Here is an 18,172-nt window from a genome sequence, read left to right as displayed (position 1 = left end):
ATATGTCACAGAGACATTCAAAAAGCCTGGCTCCAAAATAACAACATTTTCTGACTCTAGATTCAGTGACAGATAAATATGGACTTTCACTCAGGGAGTGGTTATACAAGTATTCTGTGAATGGAAGACATACAAATGCTGAGACTTTTAGCAATGATGCACATATTAATCAGATACAAGATGCATACATAAAAATTAATTAAAATGATAATAATGTAAAACTAGAAGAAAAAAAATAAGAAAAGTGGTACAGTGAGTTTTGTTCAGGTAAACTTGTAATATTTGAAGATTTGTATGTGGAGTACACGGAACACTACAAAAAGGTTATTACAAATGACAGTAAGCACTCTTACAAATTGTATATTGCAGTTTTGATGTTGTCATACATCAGTGTATTCTTCACATGATAAAGGACATACCTTTCTGGACACTGAGCCTTTTCAATAATCAGACCATCTTCTTTTGATGTTGTATGAAAAGAAAGAGCTGATCAGCATGTGAAAATCATGACAATTGAGCATCCCTTTGGTGTCCCTGCCTCACTTTATCTCCAGGCATAGGATGACAAAGGGAAGACCACAAGCCATAAGGATCAACCTCCCACCAGCCAAACGTTAACTTTGGCCAGTAGAAAAGTATGACTCAGTACTATAAGAACATTTTCACAATGAGGTGGGAACTGGATGTGACAACAAATTGAGAGGATTGACATTAACACAGTGAGGTGATTACTTGCAATGCCGATCATTTCTTAGTCGTGTTTTTATGGTAGAATTGACCAAATACATTTTATTATAATAATATTGCATGCATCTACAAATGCAAATCATAAGAAATGTTCCAGAAGTACAATCAAGACTTATTAAGGTATCAGTTTACAACTTTCATCAAAGATACTGTGTTGCACTAAATTTATATGCCATTCACAATAGTGTGAAGATTCGAAGGTGTGCAGAGATTGCAGATCACTCAAATCCATCATAGTATTTTACCACCTCTTTCTGTACTTACTTGTGTTGATTTTTTGCAGAGAAATGTGTTTTTCTAATTGACGCCGCAACTTAACTTCAGCTCCATATTTACCAACTGTTCCATTGTCCGCTAAGATGAAGTGTGTATGAGAATTGTTTAGAACAGATAGTTTGCTCAGAGGATTTGACATTGTTTGGTATGGCTTTGTTACCTGTAAAACAATTGTGATATATAAAGTCAAAAGGTGCATGTATTGCAAACTCAAAATTCATAATATTATATCTCATCTATCATTTATATGTACTGTAAATCATACAGTTTTACTACAGATAAGGCATTAGATCTATTCAGTCTACACAGTTACCAACGCACCTTGGATGAATGTATGCACATTGGTCATCAATTTACCCTTATTTAAATAGTAGCTATTTTATTCCAAGTATTTTATAAATATATGTACTAGCTCAGTTTCTACTTTTGAGTGTTGTTGCCTCATCCCATGACTTTTATTATGCCACCCTTAACACCCCTGCACCCCTCTCCGGCCTCATATAGTGATGTCTAGAATTTCTCTTCCTATTTGAAAGAAATTGAGAGAATATTTAAAAAGCCAATACATATAAAAGCCTCCTGGCTTGAGACTAATCCAACCTCATATCAGGTTTCAACTGACAGGCTACTGCCTCTAGACTAGCCTCAGATAGTGCCACATTAAATATATTGACAACAAACATTCAATATCATTGTTTATATTCTTTGCGCCAAAATGGAGAAGAAGAAAAAGAGACAGGAGCTTAACAAGAATAGCTAAAACAATTCCGACCAGGTGAAAGTAATAACTCCACCAAAGAAACAGAAGGAACATATAATATAAGTGGTGGTAGGTAAGCGGCTAACAGGGCTTTCTGCAGTAAATAAATTAAAAATAAAAGAAACACAAAAAATAGAAATTCAAACACTAAATAAAACCCATCAAGAATTTGTTTGGCTGTATTTTTCAGCAGTCTTTTGAAGGTTTGCAGTAAAAATATTGTGGGAAATAAATAGCCTAAACAAGCATTTGTAATGCTATTAGTCTCCCCTTTGGGACCTTATATGTATTTAGCTATGCAGAACATTAGCCTGGGTGCTGAAACATCTACTGTTCTTTATCATGGAGGGAAAGTAAGCGTGACACACCAGGTATGGGAACACATGGAGAGAAATATTGCCTTTTAGCAGGAAATGGCATAGTTCAAAGCTCTGTTTTTAGTGTAAAATCAGGGCCTTCAGTAATCATATCACAGAAAATACAATATTTGAAAGAAATATTACTGTCTAAGGCTGCTTGTGGAAGACAATTTCTATGGACTGAAATCTAGAGAATGCTAAAGTGATTCTGGTATTTTACTGACCTCTGCTGGTCGTTTTCTATCAATAATGTTAAATAGAGGCTGTTTCCAGAAAAATTAAAAAAAAAAAAAAGTCCCTCAGCAGACAGCAATTCTGGTATTTTACTGATCTCTACTGGTTGTTTTCTATCAAGAAGGTTAAATAGAGGCAGTTGAACAGGAAAATAATTCCCTATGCGGAAGCAGACAAGTCCTAGGGCTTATCTCCAGAGCCAACAAAGTACATACACATATAAGTATATACAAAAGTCTATACAAGAGGTCTCGAATGCTCAACCTAAAAAGGTAATGTCTAAAATGCTGTTGACTGAAAAAAATAGAATGTATAAAAGTTCACAATACAAAAACATCAAAAAATACTGTGCCCAAAGGTAAGAGGGCTGGGAGCAGGGAAAAGGGTTGGAGGAAGGGGATTTTAGCATTCAGGTAAGTATAAACTTAAGAGGGAGTAAGGGATTGGTAGAGTTCATGGATTAGCAGGGTAAAAGGCTAGTAAGGGGATCTTGGGTTCAGGAAAGTCAGGCAATAAGGGAAAGTAAGGGGTGTTTTGGGATTAGGGACGGTTAGCATTAGGGGAGCTTTATAGGTTTAAAGGACTCAAAAAAGGTTAGCACTAAAGGTCAGTTTGTGGTTTCTAGGATTCAGGGATTGGCTGTGGAGAAGGGTAGTAAGGGTTTTTTACGGTTCAGGGAAGGGTATCATTAAAGAGGTAGTAAAAGGGATTTAGTGTTGAGGGAATTGTAGTGTTGAGTGGTAGTATTTTTTTAAAGGTTTAAGTAAGGGTGCACGATTTTTAGGGTTCTGGGAATGGTAGTTTTAAGGGATAGTTCAGGTTTTAGGGATGGAAAGCATTAAAAGGTGCCAAGGTTTATAATGATACAGTTAGATAAATTAATAAATACATGTAATAAAAACAACTTTTAAAATATGACATTTTTGGAATTATCCTAGGTAATGATGAAGAACCCAACATTAGTACCATGACAATTACAGCTTGTCTTTAATGTAGTTAACATTTTAGAAATCAACTTTATGACATACTACTGCTTAAACTTGGAACTACACAGCCAACTGTCCTGTTATTTTTCCATTTTGGCCAGTTTAATTCTACTCTTACTAAAAACAAAATGTGTGCATTCTTGCACATCAAGACATAACTGCACACTTCTACAAACTTATAAGATAGAAAAGATCTAATTATTCCATAATTGTGATATCCAAAGGGGGTGACATCAGAACCATTCCTCTGCTTGCCCATTCCAAAGAAGGATAATGTATAGGATTGCAGACTTAAATGTGCCTATAGATATAAAAAACCAATAATTTAGATAGAAATACAAGGGGAGGGGTTCTTGCCCAGAGGAGGGTCATTTTCAGTCCCCCAGATGCCCACTGCCTTGATTCTTACAATGAGATACAACTGGTGAGAAAACAGTTGGGAGGGATGGCAGCCTTGGTTACCCCAAAAACACAGTTTTCTGGGAGTACTCTCCTTAAATGTAGAGTATGAAAGTCCAAATGGAAAGTAAGGGGTAGGAGGTAGAGGACATCCACAGTGAAAAAGCCGTAGGTCAGTGGTTACTTGCTTTCAGCAAGTGATAGTGAATGAGGTCAATGTCACGGATGTATGAAATTACAACGCATGCTTTTACAACGTAAGTATTACAACGCAAACCTTTACAATGCATTGTGCTTTGGGGTGCTGGATAGTGAATAGTTTAATTTACTATTCCAACTCCAGTCCCCGTGGACACTAGGGAAGGTGTTGGATAGTAAATTAAATCTATTCCCTATCCTAGAGCGCCCCCCAGCGCAATGCGTTGTAGTGGTTTGCGTTGTAATAGTTGCGTCGTAAGGGCACTGCGTGGTGAAAGTTGCGTTGTAAAGGATGCTTCCCCAATGTCACTGCTCTGTGGGAGACCTGTGCCAGCCAGAGCATGGTGGTAGTCAGGCTGGTTTCCCCAGAGCAGTATGTGCCAGGCCTGGTCTGTAGGAAAATGCAGTATTGTGGGCAGGAGTATATTTGTCCTGTGGCTATGGTATCCTTTTTTTGGGAGGGGTACTTGCCCAGAGGAGGGTCATTGTCAGTCCCGAGATGCACATTGACTGTATTATTGGCAGTGAGCTCCCAATGACGAGAAAAGAGCTGGGAGGGATGGCAGCTCGGGTACCCTGAAAACACTGTTTTCTGGAAGTGCTCTCTTTAAATCGAGGGTAGGAAGGTCCCGATGGAGAGTAAGGGGTAGGGGGTGGAGGACATCCACAGTGAAAGAGCCGTAGGTCAGTGATTACTTGCTTTGAGAGAAGGGCACCCCAAAACTGAGTAGAGGTTAGGCCACTTCTGATCTTGAAGTACTACCCATAATGTTACAGAGACAGAAGACCGGAGACCCACACCAGAAAAACCCCTACATGATACAGGCAGAATTTGTCACCATTGAGGGGAACTGTCTTGGAATGAGAGGCACCTGGTCAGTCTGAGGGCATACACCCAGAAATGAAAGGACGGTCTCAAGGTAACACCGCCTGAGATGGCACAAGAAAGAGTGGAAAGGTTATCTATCACCTTAGGCTGTAGCTCCCACTCTGAGAAACTTAAGAAGTCAAGAACAAATGGGGGGATTCTTACCAACCCCAAGGCTGGTAGTGACGCCTACTTGAGACTCCAGATTGGAGCCTCAACCTGGTACTGGATAGTCAAGGGGTTTGTTACCTGACACTGACAGCTGTCAGAAGTCTTTGTTGTTTGATGGTATATATTTCCAAATCCAGGCTGCACATCATATCTCAAGACTTTCAAGGATCTATCTCAATCCAAGCTGGAGAGAAATTGGTTTCAACGTAATTTCCTGCTGCTAGCTCATAAAAAGAGTACTACTTTCCCTGTGTTCCAGTGCTCCTGTGATTTTTCGTGGGAATCATTGTTGTTACTGACCTTTTCCCTGACTTCTCCCATCATCTTTTAGGTTTCGTCTTGACTTTTCTGAATTCACTGTTTATCTCATGTTGCAAAACCAATTGCAGCAGGGTACCTCATTCTTCTGGCCACCTCTCTGAGTCAAGAATCTCTGACCAGTAAGAAGCATCTCCACAATCTCTGAGGTTTTTGCCTTCTGGCTTTTTTCCTCCTCTTGGGGCTACTTTTGAAAGGGACTTCCAGCGAGATACTACTAGTGTTGGCAGCCGCACAGTTTACTGGATGGAATGTTCCCTTCCTCTGGCAGACCAAGACTGTGAAGCTTCACAACTAGAAGCAGCCTGACAGACTCTGTTAGATTTATCAACAAGAGGAGGGACGATAGGGCTTTTATTCCAGGTCCAGCATAACTGCCCAAGACAATGTACAACAAAAGGGTATGCAGTTCCTAAGGGCGAGGAGAGATATAGAGTCAGACGTATACTAGGTTCTGTGTGCAGGGTCAAGATGTATATCCTGCAATAGGAGGCAAGAAGGGGAAGCCCCTCTTCGGAACTAGAGCCCTCACACACACTAGCTAGGTGTCATGCTTCATCATAAGGACCTGCTCCTTGTGGGGCTGGCGATGCAAGCTTTTCCAGTTGGTTATTTCGCCTTGAATAGGTTTGGATAGGAGTGAAATGCCTCCCAGGAGCAAACAACAGACTGACCTAGGCAGAGATAACTCTTCTGAACCCCATAGAATATGCAGGGCATGGGGTACTGTGGACATCCTTTTTTACACTAAAGTGTCAAATCCTGCTTGAGTGTCAAATCTTGTTAGATAGTTCAGCTGGTTTGACATATAATACTTGAGACACCCTTGAAGAGGGAGAGAACATGTTGCTGAGACAATTCTTGTGGATTCCCCACCTGGTTGATGAAGGCCTCTGCTTTTATCCTACCAGAAGTCTGTCTCTTGGCGTACTGTGTGTACAGTGGCTACGTATTGTGTACAGTAGGATTACCACAACACCCTACCCAAGCACAGCCCCTGTTCTCAGAGCCCAAATTTAGTGTTGCTGAAGGCATTTGCCATTCTAAAAATACCCAAAGTGTGATAACAGGGAGCCCTGGGCTATCGCACATTTTGGGTGAGGTATTACTGCTCCATATTTTTGCAGGACTGAATGAACATCTAAGTCTGTTTTATCCAGTTTAAAAAAGATATCTTGCCATCACAAAAACATTTAGAAATTTGAAAAGTTTACAGAAATTTGAAGGTGTATTTAAAAGAAAACAATTTACTTCATGATGCTTTTAGTTAAGTTAACAATTTTACAAAGCAGCACATCTTATTTACATTTCACATCCACTTTTATAACTAGAGAACATGACTACAAAGACCCATGTTACATGCACTATTGTAGCTGTTGTATAGTAATACCACACCCACAATTACAGATCTCGCAGAAATCAGTAATTCAGGCACCAAATTTGCCAGGATTACAAATAACGCCAAATAACCGCACTCTGTTATGTGGCATAGCATCAGAAACGGGTGTTATTGCATCAAATTCCTCATGTTATTCCATAATTACGGGACATCTGCGGTGGGAACAAATTTCTCCAGGTTTACCTGAAGGTTTGGCCCAAGAAAACAAATTGTTAAATTATTATACAACGTGTGGTATGACTGCATTACCGATAATACCGATTTTCTGAATACTCTCAATGCCATATCAACAAAGAAGGATACACTGTTCCCCAGGGGTAGAAGAATGTGCTCGAGCTACTCCGTCCTCCTGACTGTGTGCGGGTAGGTCTTCGGTGTCGTCCCAACTGCGGACAGGGTAGCAATCACCCAGGTGCTGTTTCACGGGAGAAGACTGTTGACGTCATTGTTATTTCCTAATAGGGTAGTATCCTGCAGAAGGTAGTATTGTCTCCAACCACAGCGTGTAGCACTTTTAATATTTTTTCACCTGGTCCTGACGAATTGCTATAAGAGCATGAAACATGTCGACCACTAGGTAGAACCTACACTTCTGGATCATCGCACCAGTGTGTATTTTCACCTCACTGTTTTTACTGAGGTAGCTAACCACATCATTAAAAAGACTTAGTGGATTATCTATCTAACCTTTTTTAATATTCACTCACTTCTCACGTCTACACACCCACTAGAGCCCTCACACCCACATGCACCAACTGGCAGGAACATAAGATCTCCAGTAAAGAGCCCCTTTACGGGTGCCCGTCAGACATTGTAGCGCCAGTCTGACGAGGAGCATAACCCAGATGATGAAGCATGACACCTAGCTTGCTGGGTGTGTGAGGGTTTTAGTTCCGAAAGGGGGATTCCCCTCCCCACTTTCTGTGTTTTTGGTTCACACATTCTTCTACCCCTGGGGAACAGTGTATCCTTCTTTGTTGATATAGTTCTAGGGCCTATACACTGGACCCTGTTAAAAATAGCCCTCCTGGTTCCTCTCTTTGTCAAATACTCTCAATACCAATCATATCTGGATTATGACTCTGGTCTAGAATGTCTCTTCCTTCCATTTACCAAATTTGCTTTCAGACTTTGGTGAAAGCTTTTTGAGATGCACAAATATATTTTTCTTATACATCTAAGACAGAGTGAACCATCTGAACCATCTGATCTTGAAAATGTAGAAAAAACAGCCCTTCACTTTGAGGGGCAAAGAAGGGGAATTCAGTTCCATACGGGCACTTTTTAAAATCGTGTGTCAGACCGATTTAAACATATTTTAGTACATATTATTTTTTCTTCTCTTTAGATTGATATCTTGTAGAGATTTTGGTTAGCTAATATAGATTTTGCCATCTACATTGTTCACTGATGAACTAAAATAGGAAAGTGCATATTGTGTTGACTTTCTTTATATATTAATAAAAGTTAATATTAAGTACAATCCCTATACAGAAGCTCCTTGAGGTCCAATTCACAGAGGTATATTTGGTCATAAACGTATTTACCCCTTTTGCCTCCCAAGAATTCATAAAGGAGCTCCTGCTGGGCAGAAATAGGTTTTCAAAAAGAGATATCTCTACCATGAGTGCAGAGAAATCTGCACTTAACAAGTAGGAAGTAGGGGATCCATTGAAAGTGTGGGGGCACACTCACAACTATATATGATTGTTGGCACTGCCAAAAATGCTGATTGGACCCGTTACACCCTGGACATGGTCAGAGACTTACTCCAGTTAATAACTCCTTTTTCAGGATGGGAAAAGAAACAGATCACACCACACTCACATTTGGTGGGGTACAGAGGAAGGGCTCGCTTCATGGAGAAAGAAACAATTTCCATGGAGAAATAGAACAAAATGGTTCACATTTGGACAGGCAGATCGACTCTCCCTTTGCAGACTCCTCTGCTATAAATAACTCTGCACAGAAGACACAAGACCAAGTGAGAAGAGTCACATGACCTGTCCAGTACTACGCCTCGAACTCTGAACCTGTTTTTGGCACCGACTCATCCAAGAATCTGAAATCTTTGTGAAGGAGGGCCAGAGAGAGGAATCATGATTTAATACTTCAATGTTAATTGGCCAGTTGTTACCCGACGTAAAATCTCACAGATACTTACATCCTTTCCCATGAGGTCCTCTTTGTTTTCCACAATGCCCCATGGTGCAATACCTATGGCACAAATTCGTCCCCTGGACTTTGAAGAATGGTCCTTCAAGGCATCTCCGACATGGCGAATTACACCTGCATCATAGGATTTTGAAAGAACAGTGTGTTCAGCCTTGGCATTAAACATTTACACAACTTCAGTTATACTTCATAATGACACACCGTATACAGTCTCACCATGCACACATGATTTGTTTTTAAAGCATAAACCACAAATCACAAAGATTCAGAATAGAGTCTTCAAAAGCCAATCAAGTGAATCAAACTTTCTTATTATCTCTAAATAGATAAAGTAAATTGGATAGCTCTCTGGATTTGTGGGTTATTTTTTTTAAATGACACCCTTAAAACGAAGTAGTAAGACACACAATGGGTATTTTTAAGCAAACTGTGATGAAAGGAGCCGAAGAAGGACTAACAACATGTTCGTTCATGACATATATTTCATAGGAACATGGCTTGAACCTGACTATTGACAATGGGCCTGTGTGTACTGCAAGAATGTGAGCCTGATTTAGAGTTTGGTGGATGGGATACTCACAACCGTGAGATGGATATCTCTTCCACCTTATTATAAGTGCTTCATAGCACTTGTAATAAGGCAGGAGGCATATCTGTCGCAATTGGATCTCAAAATCTGGTCCTGTATCAAGAAGGACCAGGGTCTCTGCTTGGTACGTAGGAACAAGAAGGAGGCAGTGAGTCATACCAACACATCTGTACTCCATTTGGGTGTAATTGGTAGAGATTGAAGGTACCATTCCAGGTGTCTGAATCTTCCCAGGTCTCTTTACATGAGCACTAACCCTATGGATCACAGGAAACAGTTTGATGGAGCTTTCAATCGAGCTATGTCAAATAAATTGAGCTTAGCTTTTACGGTAGGGGTGAAAATTGATGTAACTCTTATCCCATCTATCAATTGTGATGAAAAGTTTTTTGCAATCGGCACTCACAAATTTTCAACAATCGGGTGCTTGTTAATGGGGTGCTGGTCAGTCTGTGTAAATAATCCCCCTTCCCTAGATCCAAATTACATATGGGGGTGTTACATGTCCTTGTTAACGTTTTGGGTATGATCCCACTATGGGTGTGAAAAGCTTTGATATTTTGACCCAAAGTCATTCTTGGGCTTAGAGATTGGCGAACTCTCTTTTGACTTAAATTGTTCAAGAGGTCAGGGCATCCGCACCAAATCGTCATGAGTGAATAGAAATACATTTAATAACCATCTGACCTGGTGACAAGGGCTTCCTATTGGACCAATTAAAGGGTGCCCTTTTCTAACACCACTACTCTTGAAGTTGAATGTAAATCGATGGCCATGTTCTCACAGGCACTGGGTGAAGATGGTCTGTTTAGCATTACAAACTCCAAAGCTAATACAATAATAGAAACAGGCCTTTCATGGCAATACGTAATGTTTGCTTTTTGCCTCTCCACTGTAAGAATTGTATTATGTAATCAACAAAATTGTTAATTTTACTCTCTGTCCTGGAACTACTGAAATATCCATATTTGTGAAGCAGATGAAAACTGCAGCCCTGGTTACGCAATCAGCGTGCTCAAATGTGGTACTTTTAGGAAGTTACCATAAACTAGCGTGTGAGTCGAAATGGGAAACATATTCTACATCAGAATTCAAAACCATCAGGTGTCGTTGAATATTGGGTGAAACAGTATATGAGACTTCCACTGTGGAATAGTTGTGCGCCTCTATAATATACGCCAAGGCCATGTTTGTGAGGCAACATTGGCAGCTTACTTCTAAAATGGTTTCATTCATGGGTGAGGCCTAGTGCAGCTTTTTGTCACAATTCCCTACAACTCTGACTGTATTTGAAATATATTATACTGTCACATACTTGAAGTCCCTTAGAGCTACCCAAATGATTGGTACACTGATGTTTTTCATTAATAACTGGAGGGGCCGACGGAATACAGAAACCCAGGCAATCTCTGTGAAATAGAACAGTGGACAACAATTTAACAATATTTAGAATAACGTGTTTTACTTCAGGTAAAGAAATAGTAGCTCAAGAATGACTCGTAATATACGTGCTCTTCAAAGAAAATGGCGGATGGGAATGTGCATTCTGTACCTATCCATCCCGGATATGTTTTTATATTCCTTACCAGTGCTGACTCCTCCAGTGAATATCCAGGCTCCGGTTGTCATAGCAGCTTTGATTAGCCCTTTTCCAAATACTTGCTTCAGTTTGGGTTGCATCTCAAAATTCTGCAGTCCTCCGTGGACAGAGATCAAGAGTTTGGGAAGTTCCAACTGCCAGTCTTTCACCATTAGATGGAGCAGAGAGTCTGGCTTGGTGTCATAGGATAAGCGGATGTACTGAAAAAGAGTTTGCAATCATCTGTTATGGTATCTATGTACTGATGCACTCATGCAGAAACTCTGGAACACTGTGGGAGCTCATGGGACTTCAGCCCCCGGACCATGGGGCGATCACAAAGGTAAACTGAGACGAAAGTCTCACTTTAAGACTTTGGGTATTCACAAAGGAAATTTACCAGTAGTAAAGTTAGACTTTTGTCTCAGTTAATCTTAAGTTTTGGTCTTAAAATCTAACTTTACTACTCATATATGCCAGACTTTCATCTCAGTTTACCTTTGTGAATCGGCCTGCATTTAGTGGTCTATAAAACATAACATCTCTGTGAGTAAATTCTTTTGGAACACGCAGCACTACTCTGCGCATTTCATTGTCTGTATTAGGAAGGTGCACATGGAGCATGGGAGTGTTTGATTGAGCCCACGTTTCATGCCCCAGTGGCACTTTCATACTACGAAATGAACTGCGTTTCTGCAGCCCCTTCTATTATCTGCATTATTTGGCACCTTCCTAATGTGAAGTGGGCATTTCATGTTTTGTATGCAAATGAGAGAACATCTTCATCTTTAAATGCACTCTAAAATTCTGGCCAGGGCCGTCAGCCGCACAGCCTTGTTTTTCAGTGTACCTCTCTGCCTTTGATTTGTCCTGAATTTCTCTCAGTGGCAGACTGGGAGATTGGGTCGTGTTGTTTATGGCCTTGAACTGGAGTCAGAATCAGGCTTTAATAATTGTACTGACGAGAGAACACTGGGCAGAGCCATCAGCAGCTGCAAATCTGTACACCCATGACTGCACACATTCACAGTAGACAATACCACAATAAGGAGACGTGTGATTTAGGAACGCTTACAAAATGTGAGTTTGAGGACATCCGTAGACTCCTCTCTGACACTTCCTTATGGCGAAATGGTCAGATAATGACTCCAGGGCTGAATAACGCCACATCCTGGAGTGGTCGGAACACACCAAAAGTATTGGTGATGGACCGCCATGAATTTCTGCAACTGAAAAACAGCTTAAACAATGAGACTGACTAAAAGGATAGATAGTATGTGGTATCTCTTACTCTTACAGTGGCCGAACACACTGAAACTTTGTCCGCTGCAGCTCACACACGCAAAAAGGAAAGGGTGAGGAGATACACACACAAATAAACAGAGTCACTGGGATGAGGTGCACAGACCTCAGGGCTGAACATAGCGGGCAGTGGGCGTTTCCACTGTGGGCCGCTAGGGTGGGGGCCGGTTTTGGGCCCCTAGGGGCCGTTTTTGTTACCGGTGGCCAGCAATATCAGCCCCCGGTGACAAAATCTGCCAAAACAGGCCCTTGCAAACAGCTAGGCCGCACCCCCTCAGCCCCCCATGGATGCCAGTCGATCAGTTTGTCAGGGCCAGGACCTGTACTGTAGTAGTTAAGTTCCAAAAAATAAGCAGAGGCCTCTATTTCTATGTGCGTTGGGAGTATTGAAAGCCTAATGTCTGTTGACAACTAAACCCGATTCCATCTGGGATCGTGCAAAGGGCATTTGCCTGCTACGTGCTTGCATTGCATTCATATCAATGCAGCCAATTTGAGACTTTTGTCAATCACCAATTGACTTTCATGGCCCTAAATCTTCATTGGATGATTTTATATATCTGACCTGCTTGACTCTCTTCAAGTAGCATAAAACCTCATGGAGTTATTGCCTGAATGAATCCTGTCTACTATACATATGCTGTACTTACCATTGCCTTGTTAGAATGTCCACCACCCTGGAACTCCAGAATCCCATAGGCATCAGTTGGACTACTCTGAGTGTGTTTATTGATTGACCATTTCTCTTGTTGATTTTCCACGGGCTTGTTGTCGTCGACATTTTTATTTCCAGTTACGTTTTGAGGTACAGGCACATGCTGGGCGATAACCTGACCACAGCAACACCTAAAAAGGTATAACAGGGTGCTGTAATTATATTGATCAATTATTGAAATACAGCTGATTTATGCATGTGGCATGAAGACAACTACAACAATCTTTGGACTTACAAGTAGGTAATGTAAAACCTTTCTATGCATTCTCAATGGCATTCTATTATTTCAGATGTAGTTATTTTTATAACTAACATTATAGTAAGGCAATCACACTAGCAAAAATATTGTACTTCAAAAATAACCAAAAGATTATTATGATAAACATATATAAAATAAATAAATACATATATATACACATATGTAGATATGGCTAAGTATAGATTTAATATTCTAAAATAAACATTTTGCCAGGACTAAACCTTCACATTTTAGCTCATAAAAGTAATCCCTAGGATAGGCCCTGAACAGCACATTGGATGAGGTGCAGTGTATGTGCAAATTTGGACATGTACATTTAAGTTTTACATATTCTAGCAGTGTAAAACTCTTAAATTCACTATTGTAAACTCATGAATTCATTTTTCACTACTGTGAGGCCTACCTCGCTGTTAGGATAACATTGGGTTGCTTTAATGCAGTTAATAAATGCTAACTTTTAATTGGGAACAGGTAAACAATGTGTGTTTGGTGTCTGAGAGATTGTAAATATAAATATTTTTTAATGGTTAAGTTGGATTTTAAGTTACAATTATGAAAATGCGACTTTTGAAAAGTTTTTGGTGCCTGTCTCATGATTGGGTGTTGTTGAACTTTGTTTACTCCTCCTAGACAGCCACACAACAGGGGAATTAGGTGTGCCTGGATGGGCCATCAACTGGCAGCATGGGGGAGGTGGAGCTGGGCACTGCCCCACTTTCAACTGAATAGGCTGTACTCTCTCTGTCCTCTAGACCTGTGGACACTACAGACGGACTGCTGTGTTGCCCTGCTGCTCTGCTGCCCAGCCGCCTGCTGCTCTGCTTTCTTAGGAGGACTAGAATTGCACCCTTTATCACACGCTGAAGTGACTTCAAGGGTCAGCTGACTGACCTCCTATTCTGAACTACAGGGACATAATAAGCTCAAGATTCTCCATGAATCTGTCCCAGGGACCTGCTGCCTGGATCTGTCCAAGCCCTGCTGGAGTGAGCTCCTGATCCCCAAGAGGTGCTCTACAGATTCTGGACCCTTGGTGTGGCATCAGTGGAGCTCCTAAAAAAAAGGAGAAATCCTAACGTTTTGGGCTCTTTGCGACAACAAACAGGCCAAATCACACTGAGATCTTGCCATCTGTGCCACCTGCCAGTGCGGAGCTCAAGCAAACCAGATTCTTTGCGCCACAGCGTCAGCCAGCGACATCCAGCAATGTGAGATCTGCAGTCGCCCTGCAGTATCGGCAGCCATCGGTGACTGCCAACACTTAGCTCCAGTAACAACTGCCCACCATAAATGACAGGATGTTCATGCTACAGTGATGTCCGTCTGCGACGTCCGACCTGCTCTTCAAACTACATCGATGACCCTCTGCTACACTCGCCCTGTTCCTCATGGCCCTTTCCACTGCAAACAGAACTCTTCTAGCTGGAGTTTTGAAGATAGCTCTTTCTGCTGGACTAACCTGGACCCTGTATCCGCCATGCTTCATCACGCTGGAATTTGAGACTTTCACCGAAGCTTGCATGACCAGATAGTCACGAGACAGGCTCTGTGCTTAAAGGCGTTTTCCTTACCTGAAATCTATAAAATTGCATATCTCTGGTTCTACTGATTGGACTTATGTTGTTTTGGTTCAAATAATTGATCACACTTTACCCTATTTTTAAACGTACATGCAGGATTTTTCTTGTGTGTGTTTTCACTTTATTACTGTTTGAAGTGCTGCATAAATGCTTTACACATTGCCTCTAAGTTAAGCCTGACAGCTTTTGTGCCAAGGCTTTGGTTCAAATAATTGATCACACTTTACCCTATTTTTAAACGTACATGTGGAATTTTTCTTGTGTGTGTTTTCACTTTATTACTGTATGAAGTGCTGCATAAATGCTTTACACATTGCCTCTAAGTTAAGCCTGACAGCTTTTGTGCCAAGCTAGCAGAGGGTTAAGCACAGGTTAAATTGGGTTTTGCTTGTGTTTCACCCTGACAAAAAGTGTGGTGGATCCTTGAGGGGTTTCATCACCCTCAACCAGTAACTCCATATCCAACAGTTTGTATATACAGCAAAGTGTATAAGACCACTGAAATTATGCAATTCGGCAGGTCCAGCATGTTCTGGTTAGTTGTGGATTTGCTGCATTTGTCACATAATCCTGCATTTGTCACATAATAATTCTCCGGCTGTAGAGACTAAGGATTTTAACAAAAATAAATTGCATCTAACTCAAATCGATCAAAAGTTACAAAAAATGTGGCAAAATGTGTACCCACACATAGGACATCCCTTTGCAATGGTTGACTTGTCACCTTTTTATTACTTATTGCAGTAGTTGAATGTCAAAGTGGGATTAATAAGGTTTAATATTTGCCCAAACAGTGTTACCATGTGTAAAAATTAAAAAACAATGAATAATATTATCACATAATGTGCCAAATTATTTGCCTTTTTTGCCTCATAATTTTGCCAAACCTGCAGCATAATTCATGCAGCATTATGGTTTTCCCCTGCTACATAAATCCAGTGGCCCTGCATATAGTTTAGACAGTTTGTTGATTTGCATTCTAGAACAACTTGACAAACCCTGTGGTTACAGGCGATCTTTTGGCTAACTTTAAAAATCAGGACGCAACCCCTCACCCACACTTCATGGAATGCTACATCATATGGGCGCTCATAATCAGCAACAATTATTGCTAGGCGGGGTGGCATCAAGCTCTTTCAGTGTTTTTTTTAATATATATTAGAGTGATATAACAGTCAATTCTGGTATGAGTAGGTTTTGTTATTTAATAATTTTCCCTTTCTTTTACAAGATTAAAAAGAACAGTTTATAGGTTTGGGCTAAAATGATTATTATTGCTTATTTTGTGGTCAACATGTTTCTCTCTATTTTCCAAGGGTCTAGCAGGTCATGCTCTTTTTCAGGATCTAGGCCACATGTACTAACATTTCCATTTGCCATTTCCTAATAGCGAATTTTTATGATTCGCTATTAGGAAATAGCAAGCAGCTTTGTGGGTTTTACGCTGTTTTTGCTTCCCAGTGGGTTGCAATTGACCTCCCTCCTTAATATTCATGAGGTAGGTCACAATTTGCGACCCATTGCGAATCATTAAAAACACAGGAATTGTGGCCTACTGGGGACAGCAGACCACCATGTCTTTCTGCTTTTAAATAAAGCATAGATTTTTAATGCAACCTATTTTCCTTAAAGGAAAACGGGATGTGTTTCAGAAAGAAAAAAAGTTTCAGTTTTATTTTTTGAAAGTCGGCAGCCAATGGGACCACTGCCTTCTCTTAAAAAAAAATTTGTATGCATTCACAAAGGGGAAAAAGTCCCCTATGAACCCCTTCCCATTTGCAAATAGGTTATCTCCAAATTGAATTTGGAGGTAAAAAGCTAATATTCTGCAGCAGCATTTCGGCCGCAAAAATTCACTCCATTACGAGTTGCTATGAGGAAGGGACGCCTTTAACAGGCCCCTTTTTAATACCGGATCACTAACCCTTTTTGCGATTCGGTATTAGGTTACTGAATCGCAAAATGGGTTTGGTACATAGGAAAATACATTTTTTCGGTCGTAAACGGCCAGATTCTGTGAATAAGGGTGTTTGCGGCCTGAAAGAACCTATGTACATGTGGCCCTTAGTTCCGTTCTAGTTAACCACTTTTGAACATATCACTATCTTCTTGTTTTAGGCGAGAGTGAAAAAGGAGACGTGTGGCATGTTTGTCTGTGACTTGTCAGCTGTTAGTATGTATTTCAATAATGCTGCAGACCAAGGTCCCAAACGATCCTACATATCTTTATAGCGGATGCATGCACTTCATGATCAGAGCTAGGTATGTATCCTTCCATCCATTTATTCAGAGAATGCTTCATTCAAGACATGTTCTCTGCCACTTGTTAACATCATCCACAAGGCTGTGGATATGGAGGCCTGCTCAATTCTAAATGCTGCTGTCCCTTTACCCACATTGGTGATGGGAGCCCATGAATACATTGGGTCCCCATACTTATTCTTAGCAAAATTCACAAGAGGTGGTGTGCACCCTTCAAAAATGTAATACATTATCTGAATCTTCCAAATAGAGCTCTCATTAAATACACAATATTTCAATGTTATCAGTTTTCCCAAGAAACAGTAAACAGAGGCTTTTCGATTCAGTTCAATTCTTTATTCAATTTTCTTTGTTTAAAAAGCAGATAGCCAACGCGTTTTGTCCGTTACAGGACTTCTTCAGGGCTGATTACATTTCGTGACAGTCATGGTTCTAATCCCTTCTATGTGGATAACTATTAATCAATATGCTTACGTTTTTTTAGATGAGATTTCTAAGTAAAAATCGATTAGCTTCCTTTTAGTGTTTTCGGCAGGCAAAATATAAAGCTGCAAATATTTATGGTCCGGGTTCTTAGGAAAACTTATAACATTGAAATATTGTGTATTTAATGAGAGCTCTATTTGGAAGATTCAAATTATGTTTGAAATTTTTGAAGGGTGCAGACCACCTCTTGGGAATTTTGTTAAGGGAACTGGGTTCTTCACTGTGCCCCCTTCGGACCGTATAGGGATTGCGTTCCTGATTACTACACCTTCTGTATAGATTTACATGTGTGGTATTTCAATAGTGGTGCAGGCGCTTTTGCCTTAATCCCTAAATCATTGACTTATTCATAGCAGTCAAGCTGCTCAGCTCGTGTACTGTCTACCAGGCCCACCATGGAATCTAGGCCACTTTTGTGAATCTGGGGACGCGTGTCCTCTGGTGCTTTATTAGCACTACAATAGACAAAATACCAATCATAGTGTGCATCTAGGCCTGTCGGTGTATCAG

General features: G+C 40.6%; 1 protein-coding gene across 1 annotated transcript in view; it reads right to left on the bottom strand.

Annotated features, from left to right (window-relative positions):
* LOC147733784 (transient receptor potential cation channel subfamily M member 1-like) overlaps positions 1–18,172 on the bottom strand; it is a 36,058-nt gene that overhangs the window by 1,134 nt on the left and 16,752 nt on the right. The window contains exons 4-7 of the mRNA XM_086957468.1: positions 13,011–13,206; positions 11,066–11,279; positions 8,880–9,004; positions 1,012–1,183 (exon numbers count right to left, since the gene is read on the bottom strand). Of these exons, the coding sequence (XP_086813594.1) occupies positions 1,012–1,183; positions 8,880–9,004; positions 11,066–11,279; positions 13,011–13,206 (707 nt within the window). The remainder of the gene's footprint in view (positions 1–1,011; positions 1,184–8,879; positions 9,005–11,065; positions 11,280–13,010; positions 13,207–18,172) is intronic.

This window comes from Lissotriton vulgaris, chromosome 2_1, assembly GCF_964263255.1.
Source record: "Lissotriton vulgaris chromosome 2_1, aLisVul1.2, whole genome shotgun sequence".
Lineage (NCBI taxonomy): Eukaryota > Metazoa > Chordata > Amphibia > Caudata > Salamandridae > Lissotriton > Lissotriton vulgaris.
The sequence above is the reverse complement of the archived record's forward strand: the minus strand, read 5'-3'. Positions and strand labels throughout refer to the sequence as shown.